At 51.3% G+C, this 18680-nt stretch overlaps 1 protein-coding gene across 2 annotated transcripts in view; it reads left to right on the forward strand.

The window, feature by feature from the left end:
• spg11 (SPG11 vesicle trafficking associated, spatacsin) overlaps window positions 1–17503 on the forward strand; it is a 32670-nt gene extending 15167 nt beyond the window's left edge. For both annotated transcript variants that reach the window (XM_067234043.1, XM_067234044.1), the window contains exons 20-40: window positions 1259–1325; window positions 1552–1720; window positions 1900–2108; window positions 2276–2384; window positions 2636–2795; window positions 3142–3411; window positions 5459–5659; window positions 6140–6247; window positions 7473–7659; window positions 9605–9819; window positions 10101–10863; window positions 11013–11158; window positions 11276–11480; window positions 11920–12057; window positions 13223–13356; window positions 13442–13549; window positions 15135–15318; window positions 16024–16100; window positions 16505–16660; window positions 16929–17080; window positions 17184–17503. In XM_067234043.1, the coding sequence (XP_067090144.1) occupies window positions 1259–1325; window positions 1552–1720; window positions 1900–2108; window positions 2276–2384; window positions 2636–2795; window positions 3142–3411; window positions 5459–5659; window positions 6140–6247; window positions 7473–7659; window positions 9605–9819; window positions 10101–10863; window positions 11013–11158; window positions 11276–11480; window positions 11920–12057; window positions 13223–13356; window positions 13442–13549; window positions 15135–15318; window positions 16024–16100; window positions 16505–16660; window positions 16929–17080; window positions 17184–17364 (3939 nt within the window). In that variant the 3' untranslated portion in view covers window positions 17365–17503. The remainder of the gene's footprint in view (window positions 1–1258; window positions 1326–1551; window positions 1721–1899; window positions 2109–2275; window positions 2385–2635; window positions 2796–3141; window positions 3412–5458; window positions 5660–6139; window positions 6248–7472; window positions 7660–9604; window positions 9820–10100; window positions 10864–11012; window positions 11159–11275; window positions 11481–11919; window positions 12058–13222; window positions 13357–13441; window positions 13550–15134; window positions 15319–16023; window positions 16101–16504; window positions 16661–16928; window positions 17081–17183) is intronic.
• The last annotated feature ends 1177 nt before the right edge of the window (window positions 17504–18680 follow it).

The raw sequence follows: 18680 nt of genomic DNA on the forward strand, positions 1-18680 counted from the left end.
TTATACTGTAGGTTAGCATTCACAGCACATAGCTCAGTGTACTGCAGGGGCGTTGTTAGACCCTTTTTACTGGGGCACGTGCCCCAGTATAAATCTGCTGTGCCCCAGTATTGTTACACCTTGAGTGTAACAATTTACTTTATTAGTCAATGCATTCATTTAGATATATTATCCCGGAAAAAATAAACGCAGTATCCCAATAAACGCTTGTAAAATCAAAGCAGTTTAACCGAAAACACAAACCGATGCACGCAGAATTCCATGTCAGCGCGCTCTTTGAGCTTGCCAAATAGCCACTGCAGCACGCACACAGAAGTCCAGGTGTCAGACTCGGCACACAAGACATAATTGATAGGCTAAGAAAACATTACAAAACTAAAGAAAGTTTCTAAATGATAGGCCTACCGATCATCTTAAAAAAAACAGTATTTGCGCTACAATTTTTGCGAAAAAAAGTGCACGCTCGCATTAACTATTGATGTCCCTGCCAAAGCTGATATCAAACTTGCGTCCCTGAACTGTGTATAGTGGGTTAAGCAAGGGTTCTATATCCTAGTAGTGCATCGTGCGCAGCAAGCTTGAAAGAAAAAAGGGATATGAATAGGGGCCTGTGCCCGTAGAGTTTTATGTCTAACAACGCCCCTGGTGTATTGTACCCTTAGCATGCACAGCACAGCCCCTGGAAGATCCCACATGGTTTGGGTGATCAGCTTGAACTATGTGTTAGAAATTTGCAGATGATCCACAGAAGCATTTACAGACGCTAGCTGCATGCTAAAGCCTGAGCAGGTTGTTAGCATTCATAGAAAAGCGCTAGCCATCTGGCGCTTAGAGGCTAAACAGCAAGTACTTAGACAGTTGCCCCCAGGCTACTGATAGCAGGGAGCAATCTCTCTAATTAGTAATAGACCTGTCTGGGTGTACGCACGTCTGTCTGAGAGAGAGAGCCACCATCCTACTTTTCTTGGAATTTGCATCACGAAAAGTTAGTCAAGTTAACAGACTCCCAATTAGAGCTCCTTAGCTGAAGCAAATGTCAAGCTGGTTTCGGCTCCCTCCCCCGGTTGCAGTCCAGTAATGATCCCAAACTTGCCAAACGTGCTGAGCTTGACACCTTTTAATGGAAATGTTGTTCGCCTCAATATTGTGAAGACCACTTGTTCTGGAATGTGCGCCGGGGCTACAATGGAATATAAATTCTGTATTTTTCTCGTCTCAATACTTCTGCTGATTGTTTTCTTTTTTGATTCTGTTTCAGTCGCTGCATCCTTTGGATCCTTCCAGATTGTTTTCCTGGCAGTCCGCCAACACGCTCAGTTCTACTGGTACGTACTCACAAGAGAACACACCAAGGTCACAAACAGAACATTGAGTTCTGCTCGAAAGAAACCGACAACTGATTTTCCCAAGGTACAATGTCTGTTCACCAGAACTGACCCTTTGACATCTTGCACTGCCAACCAAGCCAGGGAACATGAATGGGGCAGCAACATGCTGAAAGAAACAGCCCTGCTTGTTACGTGATGCATTGTGTGACGCTTGTGTGCTTAGGAGAAACTTCGTCAGAGTTGCCACATTTCTCCAGCCCACACCTTGTTAGCCAGTTTGCCTTGATTGAGAAGCTGGACTTCCTGTATTACCTCCGTCATGGACGACCTTCGTTCGCCTACGGAACGTTTCTTGTCCAGAATTTAACCGCCTTCACCGACGTGAAGTCACAGTGAGTTCTGAACTCAGGTCTTTACTCTCAGAAGAAACTTCTTGAAAGATTATGTCTGTGACATTTTCCATTTGTTCTTGGACAAAAAAAATGAAAGAAAAGAGAGCAAAAGCAATTTCATTTTTTCCAGATATAGAAATGTCACGTTTAACTGAGTTCCCTGCCTCCTGTTCTCCCAGCCTGCAGTGTGCAGCTCAGCAGGCATACTGCCTGGCCATGCAGCTGTTCAGCAGTGCGCCCGTGGTGGCAGCATGTGTTTGTTTCTGTGAGCTCCTGGGGGTGTGCAGCCTCAGGACGAGGGTGGACAGGAAGGCCCTTAGTCTGGTCCTCGCTCACTGGAGCCAGAACAGCGACGAGACAACGACAGCTTCTCACAGAGACTCTCTGGGTACAGCTACAGACTCTCTCAAGGACTCAAGTACAGGACATACACCCTCATACTAACCCTACTACTGTTAGCCACAAACACGTACTGCTCCTTGAACTGTTAAACAGACACACACATACTTTTATTCTCCATGAATGCCGTGTTCATGGTGTGGGTGTTGCTTTCAGCTGTTAAAGGCAGCAGGCTTGTGGAGGCTGAGGGGGCGACTGCAGAGGAGCTGCTTGCTCTGTTGGAGGCTGCTGTGAAGGACAGAATTGAAAGGAAGGGAATTAACAGGTTAGATTCACACAATACCCAACCAGAAACACACAACATGGTCTGAAAATGCATTGATATCTCTTTCAGTCCCAGCTAATGGCCGTTTGACTGCCTTTGCTTCTCAAGTACTTTTTCCGCACTTTGTACAGTGGGAGATTATACAGAACAGTAACAGCTGAACAGTACCGCATAAGTGCGGTATTGGGAGTTGACAACGTGTGTGATTCCTGGTGCGTGCCAGAAGGGTCACTGTGTGGTTGTGGTCGTAGGTGGTCGTACGAGGCAGGGCAGGAGTGGGCTCTGCCGGTGCAGTTCTGCCAGCTGCACACCCTCCCTCTCAGCTCCGTCTACCCTCTGGACTGTGCTGCCAGCGGACACTGGCTTCATTTCCTGCTCTTTGTCCAGCTACACAGCTACCCACCTCAACAGGTACTGTGCTAATGTAATAACACTCAGGTGGACAGACATCAACATCTGCAGTTGATTGATTACTGTCTGTGATTGGTTCCTGTCTTTGATTGGTTCCCGTCTTTGTTATTCATCTCACTGTTATTCGTCTCACTTACTTTATATATTATTATATTATTTTACTATTTTATACACTTATATCCTCATCTTCATATTTTATATAACTCCCTGTATCTTGTATCTCGTATATTTTGTATTTCCTATATCTAATTGTACTCTGAGTTGTGTTCTGTACCCTGCTGCTGTTGCAAACTGCAATTACTCCACTGCGGGACAGATAAAGGATTATCTCTTATCTTATTGACAGGTGAGGTCACTCGCTGGCCAGTTTGGCCCCGCCCTGCAGGCCCACCTGACCCTCTCTCTCCAGGACCTGCAGTGGAGGGCAGACCAGGCCCTGGCCGGGGGCCTGGGCGGTGGGGTGAGCCTGCCCAGCTACGAGGCCCCGGAGGCCCCCAGGGACCTGCTCCTGGTGCTGCTGCGGAGCCAGGAGGAGCCCTGCCCCTGGAGGCACCTGCTGGGAGAGGCTGTGGGGCTGCGCTGCCCCACGCTGGGCGTGCTGGCTGCCTGCCACCAGGTGAGGAGAGCTGCTATGTTTGGGGAACACACACGAGTCACTGTCAGGTCCAAGCTGCACTCTGACCGCTGAGGAACTGTCAGGTCCACGCTCTTCTGATCCTGATGTGCTGCTTTCTATATGCACTTTCTGTAGGTCGCTTTGGATAAAAGCATCATTTACATTTCGTCATTTATATAAGTAAATCATATAGGTGATGTCTTTTTACGGAAGTCAAATGTAATGCTAGGATACAATAAGTATAGTAAGTTTGTTGCTTACTAAATGGTTGGTGTTTCCTGCTTCTGTGACTGTATGAATCAGGGGCGTAGGCAGAAATTGTATTTTGGGCGGGCCAGTGCAAAAGTGAGTGGGCATATAATTTTTCCTAGAAAAAAAAAGACTTAAATAATAATTAGTGTGACATTTTGGCTGAAATTTTTGTTGGACGCCCTGTTTCTATTAATTTTTTTGTCGCTCGAAGAAGTGAATATGACGGATACAGTGTGGACAGAGAGCGTCCAATGCTACGCGACAGTCCTACGCTCGCACCCAGTTACGACACGGTGTTAGAGAGTAGAAAAAATAATAGACCAACTGCAAAAACAGTGACACCTTAACTTTGCAATATTCAGCAAAGGCAACAACAAAACACTATCTAAACATCATGTTTAACCAACAGAGCTCAATAAAGGCTGGACAAACCAGCATATTGGAACGAATAGGCTACTCAGTGGAGACTGGGGTACATGATACAAGCGCAGAGCGCACACTTATTACAAGCACAAAACGGAGCAGGCAGAAGGCAAACAATGAATCTAGGCAGAGTTCGGTAGACACTGAGGCAGGAAGGATGACAGGGCAAAGGTAGCCTACCAGACGACAGGCTAGTAGAGGAATCCAGGGCAAAAACGGTCCGGGGCTGGTCACTTGTTTAGCCATTATTGTGGCGATGTTAGTACATAGGCTAAAAAGCAGCTAGTCTAGCAAAGTTAGCTGGCTAAAGGCCGCCCAGAGTCTTCGGAACCCCTAGCAACCATAGCTAACAATAACATTTAGCAGACGCTCTTATCGTTCTACTTGCTTGTGTGTGTAAGTAAGTAAGACTTTATTTATATAGCACATTTCATACAAGAATTGTAGCTCAAGGTGCTTTACATAAAATCAATAAAAACAATAATACAAGTGATAAACAATTCAAACAAAAATAAAAATCCCAATAAGATTTCTGTTCAAGAGAGAAAACAACTTTAAAAGTAGGAAAACCCTTTTGAGATAAAATTACTTAAATGCTTCGGTAAAAAGGTAGGTTTTAAGCTGTCTTTTAAAAATGTCTAGAGTGTTTGCTTCCCTAATATTTATGGATAATTTGTTCCATAGTTTTGGGGCGTAATTGACAAAGGCCGAATCACCAATCTTCTTATGACTGCTTCTGGTGACCTCTAATAGGCCTGCATTTGATGATCGCAGTGTTCTAGCTGGTGTGTAGTTTATAAAGGAGTTAGCAATGTAGCTAGGTCCTTGTCCGTGTAGAGCTTTGTATGTGAGGAAAAGGACCTTAAAGTCAATTCTGAAGGTAACAGGGAGCCAGTGTAAAGTAGCTAGGACAGGACTAATGTGTTCTCTCCTTTTAATTTTGGTTAATAATCTAGCTGCGTGTGTTTCTGTGTGTGTGTGTGTGTGTTTCTGTGTGTGTGTGTGTTTGTGTGTGTGTGCGTGTGTTTCTGTGTGTGCGTGTGTTTCTGTGTGTGTGTGTTTCTGTGTGTGTGTGCGTGTGTTTCTGTGTGTGTGTGCGTGTGTTTCTGTGTGTGTGTGCGTGTGTTTCTGTGTGTGTGTGCGTGTGTGTTTCTGTGTGCGTGTGTGTTTCTGTGTGTGTGTGCGTGTGTTTCTGTGTGTGTGTGCGTGTGTTTCTGTGTGTGTGTGCGTGTGTTTCTGTGTGTGTGTGCGTGTGTGTTTCTGTGTGCGTGTGTGTTTCTGTGTGTGTGTGCGTGTGTTTCTGTGTGTGTGCGCGTGTGTGTTTCTGTGTGTGTGCGCGTGTGTGTTTCTGTGTGTGTGTCTGGACTGACAGGATGCGGACCTCCTCCAGTGCCTGTGTGTGTGGGTCCTGACCTCTGTGGATGAAGTCATCTCCGAGGAGGCCACCGCCCACCTGCATGAGAGCCCCCGACACCATGAGTGGAACCTCCACGACCTGTCCATCATCTGGAGGGCCCTGCTCAGGAAGCGCCTGGTCAGCCCTCTGATACGAGGCTTCCAGCTCTTCCAGCGGGTCAGCCCCCTCATACTCATGTCCGTTTAGGCTGCATGTGTTCATGTGTGCTGTGAAGACCGCTGCTGGCCTGTGGCAACACTGCCACCTAGTGGGGCGGTGGTGGACTCTGTCTGCTGTCAGTCACTTGGCTAAACGGACAAAAACGGACAGAAACGTTGTTGCTGTGAGCCCATGGTCGTTGTGAGATGACAGGCTGGTAGAACAGCAGGTGTGAGATGACAGGCTGGTAGAACAGCAGGTGTGAGATGACAGGCTGGTAGAACAGCAGGTGTGTGATGACAGACTGGTAGAACAGCAGGTGTGAGATGACAGGCTGGTAGAACAGAAGGTGCCGTGAATAATCTTCACAAGATCAACAATTTAGCTTCACAGCTGTCTGAGAGACCGCCTTATGTATTATAATTGACATGCCCAGCTCTGAACTGAGTTCTGAGTACTCCATGCCTCCCTCCCCCCTCTCCCCACCCTTCCCTCCAGGACTCCCCCCTGATCCACGTGCTGCTGATGTATGAGCTGTGCTGCGACTACAAAAACTACCCAGAGGCCAAGAAGAAGCTCCTGGAGTTCCAGAAGTATTTGATCAATGTAAGTAGCCCCCTGACACTGCCCTCAGTACCTCCTGCCCTCAGTACCTCCTGACCCTGCCCTCAGTACCTCCTACCCTCAGTACCTCCTGACAATGCCCTCAGTACCTCCGGCCCTCAGTTCCTCCTGCCCTCAGTACACCCTGCCCTCAGTACCTCCTGCCCTCAGTACCCCCTGACCCTGCCCTCAGTACCTCCTGCCCTCAGTACCTCCTGACCCTGCCCTCAGAACCTCCTGCCCTTAGAACCTCCTGCCCTCAGTACCTCCTGCCCTCAGTACCTCCTGACCCTGCCCTCAGAACCTCCTGCCCTTAGAACCTCCTGCCCTCAGTACCTCCTGCCCTCAGTACATCCTGACCCTGCCCTTAGTACCTCCTGACCATGCCCTCAGTACTTCCTACCCTCAATACACCCTGCCCTCAGTACTTCCTGCCCTCAGTACTTCCTGCCCTCAGTACACCCTGCCCTCAGTACCTCCTGACCCTGCCCTCAGTACCTCCTGACTTTGCCCTCAGTACTTCCTGCCATCAATACCTCCTGACCCTGCCCTCAGTACCTCCTGACCCTGCCCTCAGTACCTCCTGACCCTGCCCTCAGTACTTCCTCACCCTGCCCTCAGTACTTCCTGCCCTCAGTACCTCCTGACCCTGCCCTCATTACTTCCTATCAAAGTTTATGGTGGTGCGTGTGTGACCTTGCTGCTCCTGATGAGAGTTGTCATGAACACACACACACACACAGACAGGCAAGGACAGTGTCGAGTGTGTTGTTATGTGGAGCCCATCACTCATCCTTTGTTATACTGTGTGGAAGTCCTCTGGTTGGCTTCACATACAGGGAACAGACTCCTCTTTCTCATCTGAACAGTTCGACCTTCACAGGCCTCGCTCCCAGAGAGCAGAGCTCCCTTTCAGCCACGGAACATCAATATGTCCAGCCTCCTGTTCTTATGGCACTCCGCAAGCACGCCTCACAATTTTCCCAGAAATTGTACGCTGTCTCATTTGAAAAGGATGATCTCATTATGTGGAATTTAATTCAAGAGATTTTCAGAGCCTCTCTAACAGTCTCTAGTGTGTATTATTGATGTACTCCTGCTCCAGGGAAGAGATGGTGAATGCATATAGTTGCTGTATGGGTTTGCTTCCCTTGTGTAATCATCATTAATAATTGAATTTCTGTCCATTGTGCTTGTCCTTGTGCGTCCCTCTCCTTGTCGTTCCCAGCGGCGGGGCGGCGGGGCGGCGGGCGGGGGGGCGGTGGGCGGCGGGGCGGCGGGGCTGCCCCTGGCGTGGGAGGAGAGCCAGGCCTCGGCCCTCCTGCTCATCCTCATGCAGCAGTGCTCCACGCAGTACGAGCTGCGCAGACTGCTGCGGCTGCTGGCGGACATGGACCGGCTGCTGAAGTCTAACGGTAACACTACTAACACGGTCTAACGGCAACACACGGTGTAACGGCAACACGGTGTAACGGGAACATACAGTCCAACCATAACACATGGTCAAAGCGCTACATTATGTTATGGCGCAAAACCACGGCTAAAGAAAATATGAAAATAGAATACATTTGAATTAAAAAACGCAGTCTTCGATTTCTGACCATCACACCTTGTGAAACACAATTCTCATCTTGGCTGCTGGCCTAAGCCAGTCTATTCTCAGGAGCAGGACATAGACAACAACGGGAACATGACATAGACAACAGAGCATGACATAGACAACAGAGCATGACATAGACAACAACAGGAGCATGACATAGACAACAGAGCATGACATAGACAACAGAGCATGACATAGACAACAGGAGCATGACATAGACAACATCAGGAGCATGACATAGACAACATCAGGAGCATGACATAGACAACATCAGGAGCATGACATAGACAACATCAGGAGCATGACATAGACATAGACAACATCAGTAGTAGTAGTGTATACTAGGTGTTGTCTATGTCATGCTCCTGTTGTCTAATGCTCCTGTTGTCTATGTCATGTGCTACATCAGGAGCATGACATAGACAACAGAGCATGACATAGACAACAGAGCATGACATAGACAACAGAGCATGACATAGACAACAGAGCATGACATAGAAAACAGGAGCATGACATAGACAACAGAGCATGACATAGACAACAGAGCATGACATAGACAACAGAGCATGACATGGACAACAGAGCACAACCTAGACAACATCAGGAGCATGACATAGACAACGGAGCATGACATAGACAACAGGAGCATTACATAGACAACAGGAGCATGACATAGACAACACCTAGTATACACTACTACTACTATGACCTAGCATACACGAGCTAGCATACACTACTACTGACCTAGCATACACTACTACTACTACTACGACCTAGCATACACGAGCTAGCATACACTACTACTGACCTAGCATACACTACTACTACTACTACGACCTAGCATACACGAGCTAGCATACACTACTACTGACCTAGCATACACTACTACTACTACGACCTAGCATACACGAGCTAGCATACACTACTACTGACCTAGCATACACTACTACTACGACGACCTAGCATACACAAGCTAGAATACACTACTACTGACCTAGCATACACTACTACTACTACAACCTAGCATACACGAGCTAGCATACACTACTACTGACCTAGTATACACTACTACTACTACGACCTAGCATACACAAGCTAGCATACACTACTACTGACCTAGCATACACTACTACTACGACCTAGCATACACAAGCTAGCATACACTACGACTGACCTAGCATACACTACTACTACTACTACGACCTAGCATACACAAGCTAGCATACACTACTACTGACCTAGCATACACTACTACTACTACAACCTAGCATACACGAGCTAGCATACACTACTACTGACCTAGTATACACTACTACTACTACAACCTAGCATACATGACCTGGCATACACTACTACTGTTACAACCAAGCATACACAAGATAGCATACACTACTACTGACCTAGCATACACTACTACGACCTAGCATACACGAGTTAGCATACACTACGACTGACCTACCATACACTACTACTACTACGACCTAGCATACACGAGCTAGCATACACTAGTACTGACCTAGCATACACTACTACTAATACTACTACGACCTAGCATACACAAGCTAGCATACACTACTACTGACCTAGCATACACTACTACTTAACACATAAATGACCTAGCATACACTACTAATTAACACATAAATGACCTAGCATACACTACTACTTAACACATAAATGAAACCCTGCCGTTAAAGTTAGTAGCTAGTTAACTATAATGTGTTTATGTAGGCTTAAGATAGTGGTGTGTGTGTGTGCAGGTCCAGACTTCAAGAAGCTCAGTCTGCTGTCTCAGGTCCTGAAGGACACGTGTGTGAGTGTTCCCCCCGCCCTGCTGGAGAGCTACTCCATTCCCGCCCTGCAGGAGGCGAGCCAGGGCTTGCTGGAGCAGCTGCAGGCCAGTGCTCTGTTCAGCCAGGCGCGCCAGGTCGCAGAGCTGGCTGGCCTGCCCATTGACAGCCTGGTCATTAACGAGGTGAGCTAACGAGGAGCCACACAGACCACACAGGCTCAAACTCGTGAGTCCGTTCTAACCAGACCTACCTGCTAGCCCAGAGGACAGGTGTGGGTACTATGTAGGCTGAACTCCGGTCTCACCACAGCTGGGTTCAAATCCGGCCAGGGCCCTTTCCTGTATGTCATCATCTCTCTCTCTGTCCCTTCCTTTCCTTTCACACTTCACTTGAAAACTGTCATAAAAATTGCACACACAAAAGTAATCTAATTGTACCTGCATTTCTGTCACCTCAAACACAGTTAGTCCACGACCTCATCTCCCAGAAGGCCAAGCGTCAGTGGGAGAGGAGGGAAACACGGGTGGCCTTCTGGAGGAAATGCCACAATCAGTTCAGGACTAACCGCACCAGTCCCGAGGCTGCCTCGGAGTTCTTCCTGTCCCAGGCTGGAGGTCCAGAGCCCCGACATGGCTCCGTGGAGGAGGTGGAGCTGGTCTGTGTCCAGGAGAGGTGCCTCCTCCTGGGCCTGGCTGGCCACTGGCTGTCCCTGCTCAGCCCAGCTCCCCTGGAGCGCCTGGAGGACCTGGAGAAGCAGCTCTGGACCAGCCTTGTCCGGCAGCAGGTTCTACAGACTGCCATGGAGACAGAGAGCATGTTCTCCTTTCCTGCTCCTGCCGTTCCCCCGGAGGAGAACTCCTACGAGGCCCTGGTGAAGGAGTTCTCCTTCTCCAAGATGGCGGTGCTGAACCAGCCCCAGTACCTGGGTCTGGAGGGTCTGGAGGGTCTGGAGGGGCCGGAGGGTCTGGAGGGGCCGGCGGGAGGCAGGGAGGCTTCAGGGCCGCTGGGGGGGGAGCGGGAGCGGATCGCGCTCTCCTGGCTGGTGGGGCAGCTGCTGGATGAGGGCTGCATCCACGAGGCGGGACGCGTGTGTCGCTACTTCTCCTTCTGTCCCCGGGATGTTTGGCTGGTGCTGCGCTGCCGCGGCCTGGCGTCTGGAGAGCTGCAGGCCGGCCTGACGGGCATGCTCCCCCAGGAGGGCTCGCCTGTCGACAGGCTGCCCAGCGGTGAGGACACAAGGCTAGGATGTTAGAAATCTGTAGTGGTTTAGTGTTGTGTCATCATGTGACAAGATCTATAGACTCTGATCTCCTACGATGAATGTGATCTCCTGTGATGTCTGTGATCTTCTGTGATGTCTGTCTCTACACTGCAGCCTCCAGCTTCACCAGCTTGTCCTCCTTCGTGATGGTTCCCTCCCCAGAGGACCAGGTGCTGAGTCAGCTGCAGCGGCTGGTGGACCAGTGTCATCACGGCAAGAACTACTGCAAGCAGGTCCTCAGCCTGTACGAGCTCTCCAAGGTAAGGCCCCAAAGCTTCCAGTTTGTAGAGGCTTTTTACTCTGTAGACGTTTCTGCAAACCTCTGCATAAGTGCTGCAGTGTAGTTTTACGTGGTTCTGTGTCTCCCTGTTCTCCAGGAGCTGCGGTGCTTGTACAGTGAGATCTCAGACGAAGAGCCCCTGGCCGTGCTGCAGAAGGTGCTGCTGTCCCGGCAGCCTGACCGCTACCAGAAGGCTCAGGCCTTCATCAGCGTGCAGGGCCTGCAGCCAGACACCCTGGCCGTCATGCTGGCTTCCGCCGTGCTGCAGGGCCTGCTGGCCTCCATGCAGGACGGAGACGCAGGTGAGACCAGACGCTCCTTCACTGATCTGCTTGGTCATCGGGAGGGTTGTCAGAACCATTAAAGCTTCAGTAGGGCGTTCCTATTCATTAAAGCTTCAGTAGGGTGTTCCTATTCATTAAAGCTTCAGTAGGGTGTTCCTATTCATTAAAGCTTCAGTAGGGTGTTCCTATTCATTGACTGAAACAGTTTTTCTGTACGCCTAGTCAGTAAGTACATAGAAAGGTTAATTAAGTAAGGATGCGTTTGTTTGAATTATGTCCTAACGATCTTTGTTTTACGTAGTCAATGCACATTTCAAAGTGTTCCTTTAACACCAAGAGAGTTCATTTTACCTGTAGAGTGTTAATACGTGTGTAGGTCCACTCTCTTATGAGGTGGACCTGTAAAAGTCCTGGTGTGACAGAACCTTGTGAACCGTGCTGTGATGTTGGTCCACAGCGGAGAAGCAGATGTTCAGGCCAGCGGAGGGCAGGGAGGCCTTCCTGCAGCTGGCCAAGCTGTGTGGAGACGCCAGCCTGCTGGGGCTCCGCCTTCTGGAGCTCATCCCCTCTGTGCCCCTGAGAGAGCTGGCCTGCAGTGAGTCTCCCTCCCCCTGCCCACCCTCACATCCAGGACACCTGCCCACCCTCACACCCAGGACACCTGCCCACCCTCACACCCAGGACACCTGCCCACCCTCACACCCAGGACACCTGCCCACCCTCACACCCAGGACACCTGCCCACCCTCACACCCAGGACACCTGCCCACCCTCACACCCAGGACACCTGCCCACCCTCACACCCAGGACACCTGCCCACCCTCACACCCAGGACACCTGCCCACCCTCACACCCAGGACACCTGCCCACCCTCACACCCAGGACACCTGCCCACCCTCACACCCAGGACACCTGCCCACCCTCACATCCAGGACACCTGCCCACCCTCACACCCAGGACACCTGCCCACCCTCACACCCAGGACACCTGCCCACCCTCACATCCAGGACACCTGCCCACCCTCACACCCAGGACACCTGCCCACCCTCACACCCAGGACACCTGCCCACCCTCACACCCAGGACACCTGCCCACCCTCACACCCAGGACACCTGCCCACCCTCACACCCAGGACACCTTCCCACCCTCACACCCAGGACACCTGCCCACCCTCACATCCAGGACACCTGCCCACCCTCACACCCAGGACACCTGCCCACCCTCACACCCAGGACACCTGCCCACCCTCACACCCAGGACACCTGCCCACCCTCACACCCAGGACACCTGCCCACCCTCACACCCAGGACACCTGCCCACCCTCACACCCAGGACACCTGCCCACCCTCACACCCAGGACACCTGCCCACCCTCACATCCAGGACACCTGCCCACCCTCACATCCAGGACACCTGCCCACCCTCACACCCAGGACACCTGCCCACCCTCACATCCAGGACACCTGCCCACCCTCACATCCAGGACACCTTATTCTATCTGTTAGCAAGGGTTTATTCCCCCAAGATCCACACTTGCAGTTATTTAAAGTTCTGTTATTATGATTAGTACGGTAGCTGTAGTACATTTACATTTCAGTCATTTAGCAGAAGCGAGAAAGTGCAACAGAAGATCAAGGATATGAATTTTGTAGCTTTAACAGAATGTCAGTGGAACTGTGTGTTTTACCAGGCACAGTGCAATAATAATGGTCAGTGTGTGCAGTAACTATGTGTGTGTGTGTGTGTGTGTGTGTGTGCACAGTGGTGGAGCTGCTGATTCTGAGCCACGACTGCTTCAGCCTGACGTGCAACATGGAGGGCATCGTCAGGGTGCTGCAGGCCGCACGCCACCTGAGCCACACACACCTGGCGCACAGCGACAGTTACAGCCTGCTGGTGAGTCTGGGTCACCTGTGTGTGTGTGTGTGTGTGGTGTTGTGTGTGTGTGTGTGTCTTCTCACGTGTCAGTGTGTCCCTGCAGGTGCGTCTCCTTACAGGCATCGGCAGGTACAATGACATGACCTACATCTTCGACCTGCTCAACCAGAACCACCGCTTTGAGATGCTGCTCAGGAAGAACGTGGAGTCTGTAAGACGACCCAGACCCCACCAAGGGGAGGGGAGGGGACCCAGACCCCACCAAGGGGAGGGGACGACCCAGACCCCACCAAGGGGAGGGGACGACCCAGACCCCACCAAGGGGAGGGGAGGAGACCCAGAACCCACCAAGGGGAGGGGACGACCCAGACCCCACCAAGGGGAGGGGACGACCCAGACCCCACCAAGGGGAGGGGACGACCCAGACCCCACCAAGGGGAGGGGAGGAGACCCAGAACCCACCAAGGGGAGGGGACGACCCAGACCCCACCAAGGGGAGGGGACGACCCAGACCCCACCAAGGGGAGGGGACGACCCAGACCCCACCAAGGGGAGGGGACGACCCAGACCCCACCAAGGGGAGGGGACGACCCAGACCCCACCAAGGGGAGGAGACCCAGACCCCACCAAGGGGAGGGGACGACCCAAACCCCACCAAGGGGAGGGGACGACCCAGACCCCACCAAGGGGAGGGGACGACCCAGACCCCACCAAGGGGAGGGGACGACCCAGACCCCACCAAGGGGAGGGGAGGAGACCCAGACCCCACCAAGGGGAGGGGACGACCCAGACCCCACCAAGGGAGGGGAGGAGACCCAGACCCCACCAAGGGGAGGGGACGACCCAGACCCCACCAAGGGAGGGGACGACCCAGACCCCACCAAGGGAGGGGACGACCCAGACCCCACCAAGGGGAGGGGACGACCCAGACCCCACCAAAGGGAGGGGACGACCCAGACCCCACCAAGGGGAGGAGACCCAGACCCCACCAAGGGGAGGGGACGACCCAGACCCCACCAAGGGAGGGGACGACCCAGACCCCACCAAGGGAGGGGACGACCCAGACCCCACCAAGGGGAGGGGACCCAGACCCCACCAAGGGGAGGAGACCCAGACCCCACCAAGGGGAGGGGACGACCCAGACCCCACCAAAGGGAGGGGAGGAGACCCAGACCCCACCAAGGGGAGGGGACCCAGACCCCACCAAGGGGAGGGGACGACCCAGACCCCACCAAGGGAGGGGGGGAGACCCAGACCCCACCAAGGGGAGGGGAGGGGACTGGAGGGGAGGGGACTGGAGGGGAGAGGGTAGAACAGAAGCTCTGTTTTAATCTGTTTTAGGCTTCTCTGTTCTCCTCTCTCCTGTTCTAATCTCTCCTCTCGTCTCCTTTCACTGTGTGTGTGAAAAAAATATTGTAAAGGTTGAAAAAATATTTTCAAAGAGAAGTTTCTACAGGTTTGTTTTTTTAAGGGTTTGGGGAAAAAAAGGTTCAAAAGGTTTTAAAAACTAGCTGATGTTTGTTGTGCCTGATTGCCAGAAAATGAAATAAGGCGCACAATGACAAATAATACTGATCATGCCACCGAATACAGATTCAAACTAAAGTAAAGAGCCTGGTTTGAAAATGTAAGAATTAAAATAAAATTTAAAGTAAAGAGTTTTCAGAAAATAAATAATGAAGTAAAGTATTGATACCAGAAAAATCTACTTATAGTAAGTACAGTAATGAAGTATTTGTACTGTGTTACTTCCCATCTCTGACTAGATGATGATGATGATGTTGTCCTGTGTGTAGCAGAATGCGGGTCTGAAGACTGCCCTGCTGGACTACCTGAGGCGCTGCCTGCCAGGAGACAGTGAGAAGCACAACATGGTGGCCCTGTGCTTCAGCATGAGGAGGGAGATCGGGGAGAACCACGAGGGGGCCGCTCGCACGCAACTCAAACTCATCCAGTCCCAGGAGGGGGCCCAGCCCTGGGGTGAGCTGGGGGGAGGGGGCCCTGCTGTGGGGGGAGCTGGGGGGAGGGGGCCCTGCTGTGGGGGGAGCTGGGGGGAGGGGGCCCTGCTGTGGGGGGAGCTGGGGGGAGGAGCTGGGGGGAGGAGCTGGGGGGAGGGGGCCCTGCTGTGGGGGGAGCTGGGGGGAGGAGCTGGGGGGAAGAGCTGGGGGGAGGGGGCCCAGCCCTGGGGGGAAGGGGGGCGGGGCGGGGGGGAGATGAAAGGGTGGAATACAGCAGGGCTTTATGATCAGGTGGCAGGGTTCATCAATATTTCAGTAGACCTGCTGTTTTTAACGTTAACTGCATAAAATAGATTTTTTGCAGGATGGCAGATGGGGGGGACTTCACCAGCTGAAGGTGACTCTTGTTTGAGTCAGGAAATACCTGAAGCTACAGGGGTTTTAGGAGTGCTGCTTTTTTCGATCTGTCTTCAAGTGAGTCAGGGAGTGACTTCAGGGAGTCAGGTGGCTGAGCGGTGAGGGAATCGGGCTAGTAATCCGAAGGTTGCCAGTTCGATTCCCGGTCATGCCAACTGACGTTGTGTCCTTGGGCAAGGCACTTCACCCTGCTTGCCTCGGGGGAATGTCCCTGTACTTACTGTGAGTCGCTCTGAATAAGAGCGTCTGCTAAATGACTAAATGTAAATGTGGCCAGAGTTAGTATTCAGCTCCTGTCTCCCCCACACAGCGGTGACCCCAGAACTGAAGAGCAGCCTGCTGAAGGTTCTGACCCTGCTAAAGGACGCAGCAGAGAGCTACTCAAAGGTACCAGCCAGCGCAGTGTCACTGAAGCTCAGCTGAATGACCCTGTCCCCCTGGCTGACCTGTCCCCTGACCCTGTCCCCCTGGCTGACCTGTCCCCTGACCCTGTCCCCTGACCCTGTCCCCTGACCCTGTCCCCCTGGCTGAGCTGTGACCTGTCCCCTGACCCTGTCCCCCTGGCTGAGCTGTGACCTGTCCCCTGACCCTGTCCCCTGACCCTGTCCCCCTGGCTGAGCTGTGACCTGTCCCCCTGGCTGACCTGTCCCCTGACCCTGTCCCCCTGGCTGAGCTGTGACCTGTCCCCTGACCCTGTCCCCCTGGCTGACCTGTCCCCTGACCCTGTCCCCCTGGCTAAGCTGTCCCCTGACCCTGTCCCCCTGGCTAAGCTGTCCCCTGTGTTGCCTCAGGACTCGTGTGTGCGCCAGGCAGCCCGCTGTGTGAGGATGGCCAAGCTGCTGGCGCTGCAGCTCCACTTCCTGAACCAGGGGCAGGAGCAGCGAGTCATCAACCTGCAGCCCTCAGACCTCCTCAAGACCATCATTGCCCTGCCGCGCTGCTACCAGGTATGGAGCAGGAAGCAAACTTCACAACAGTAATAACAACAATGAATTCTAACCTGAGGATTTTAACCTGTGATGTATTGATCTGCAGTCATTATGCTCTACCTCAGAGCTTCAGTGTTATTTAGCTAGTCCGATCCAACATGTAACAGTGAAAATCTGCGAAAAACAGTGAACTATCCACTCAACTTCATTCTAACTCGCGCTCTCCTCACCTCCGACATGCTTCCCTCTCTGGTGTTCCCTGCCCCGGTGTTGTCCCCGGCTCCAGGGCTTCGTGGTGGCGGAGGCGTATGACTACAGCCCAGACATGGCTGAGCTGCTGTACCAGAAGGTGGTCGTCAGCGGAGACTTCTCCTACCTGGAAGAGTTCAGCAGGCTCCGCCCCCTGCCCCCCAGCCTGTTTGAGGACATCTCTAAGAAGTGAGTCTCCAACCGGCCAGACGGTCACAGAGCTTGTTGTGTTCGGTCTGTTAGTCCTGTTTCTTAGTAACGAGACTGACATGAGTTCTGATGCTTCTTTCAGAATGATCCACAACAAACCGCCCAGCAGTGCGGGGCAGAACATGAAGAGACTGCTGCAGCACTGTGATGATGTGTACACATACTATAAACTGGCCTACGAACACAAGTTCTTCGATGTGGCCAACATGTTACTGCAGGACTCAAAAACGAGCAGTTATCTCAACGACAGACTTGGGAGCTGAATACAAATGCACCTCTGGATTAATTTTTGAGTAATTTAAAAGAAGTACCGTTCATGGAACATCTTCTATGATGAAACTTTTGCAGAATTAATGTTTATTTTATCCATGCAAAATCACTAACAAATTAAATATTGTATGATCAAAATTGAGTTTGTGTCCACTTTGCTCTGGAAAGCATCTACAGGCTATATTCTTGGAACTATTGTGATCCACAGTGATGACATGATCACAGATATAAGATGGTATACCATTTCTTCAGACAAGACAAGCGCCTGTAGTCACGTTAGTCATCAGGGATCTGTAGTCTGTCAGTAACAGCCTTCATTCTTCTCCCCGGTGTGTCTGTAGGGTCCATCCTTGAGGCCAGACCCTCATGAATAAAGATGGCGTCTTTCCAGACACTCTCGACTCCAGCGTGAGTTAGATGAACTTCTGGAATCAATACACTGATAGCGCCATCCTGCAAGGCTTCATAAATGACCTTGTCTGGTGTGATTCATAATGACTTGTTCCAGAGGAGAAGGCTGCAGTACTGCTGGCAAACACTAGATGTCAGTTTGTCGTGACGGCAGGAAACGACAAACCATGTCTGGTTCTGGTGTCAAGGTGGCCAAGACCGTTCAGATGAGTCCTCCTGAATTTAAACATAACACAGGCAGCATGGTTAATAATTAATGACTGCCACTCAAAAGTCAATTGGTTTTATAAACTTTTCTTTCAGAGGAAAGTTGTGCTCATTAATCTTGCATTAGGGGTTATGTAAATCAGTCCACTGCATCTGAGCAATAAATTGTTCTATATAATTTTGACATGAGGCTGCCATGAATCAAAAGCCTTCTTAACCAGACTGAGATTAAACCAGAGTCATTTGAGCAGCATAATCTGGAATTCTATGGACAGTTGATTTTGAAGTGTGGGCCATTATGGAAGTTTGTCATTAAGAAAATAATCCTATTATTCATTAAGCATACAATTATTCACAGGCATGCGTGATGCTTACCGCTAACAATAATATTGCAAAGACCTTTAAACTATGAGCAGTTGTCCTGGCAACATTTGGAGGCTGCCGCTCATCGTTGGCGTGGCAGTTTTAGAACAGGCCACTTCTCAGACATCTTAAACCTCCCAACAAGTTATGATATTCTGTTTCATCTCTATCTTTGCCAGCCTGGCTGTGCAGCAGTGCAGCCTCACAATCAGGCCATTCTGTCTGAAACTCCAACTACTCAGTCTGAAGAAATAGGATTTTCGTCGCTTTGTTTTATTACTGGACATAATTCTGGCCATGCAGTGGGCGATTCAAAATAGGACAACTC

This window comes from Osmerus mordax, chromosome 4, assembly GCF_038355195.1.
Source record: "Osmerus mordax isolate fOsmMor3 chromosome 4, fOsmMor3.pri, whole genome shotgun sequence".
NCBI classification, from domain to species: Eukaryota; Metazoa; Chordata; class Actinopteri; order Osmeriformes; family Osmeridae; genus Osmerus; species Osmerus mordax.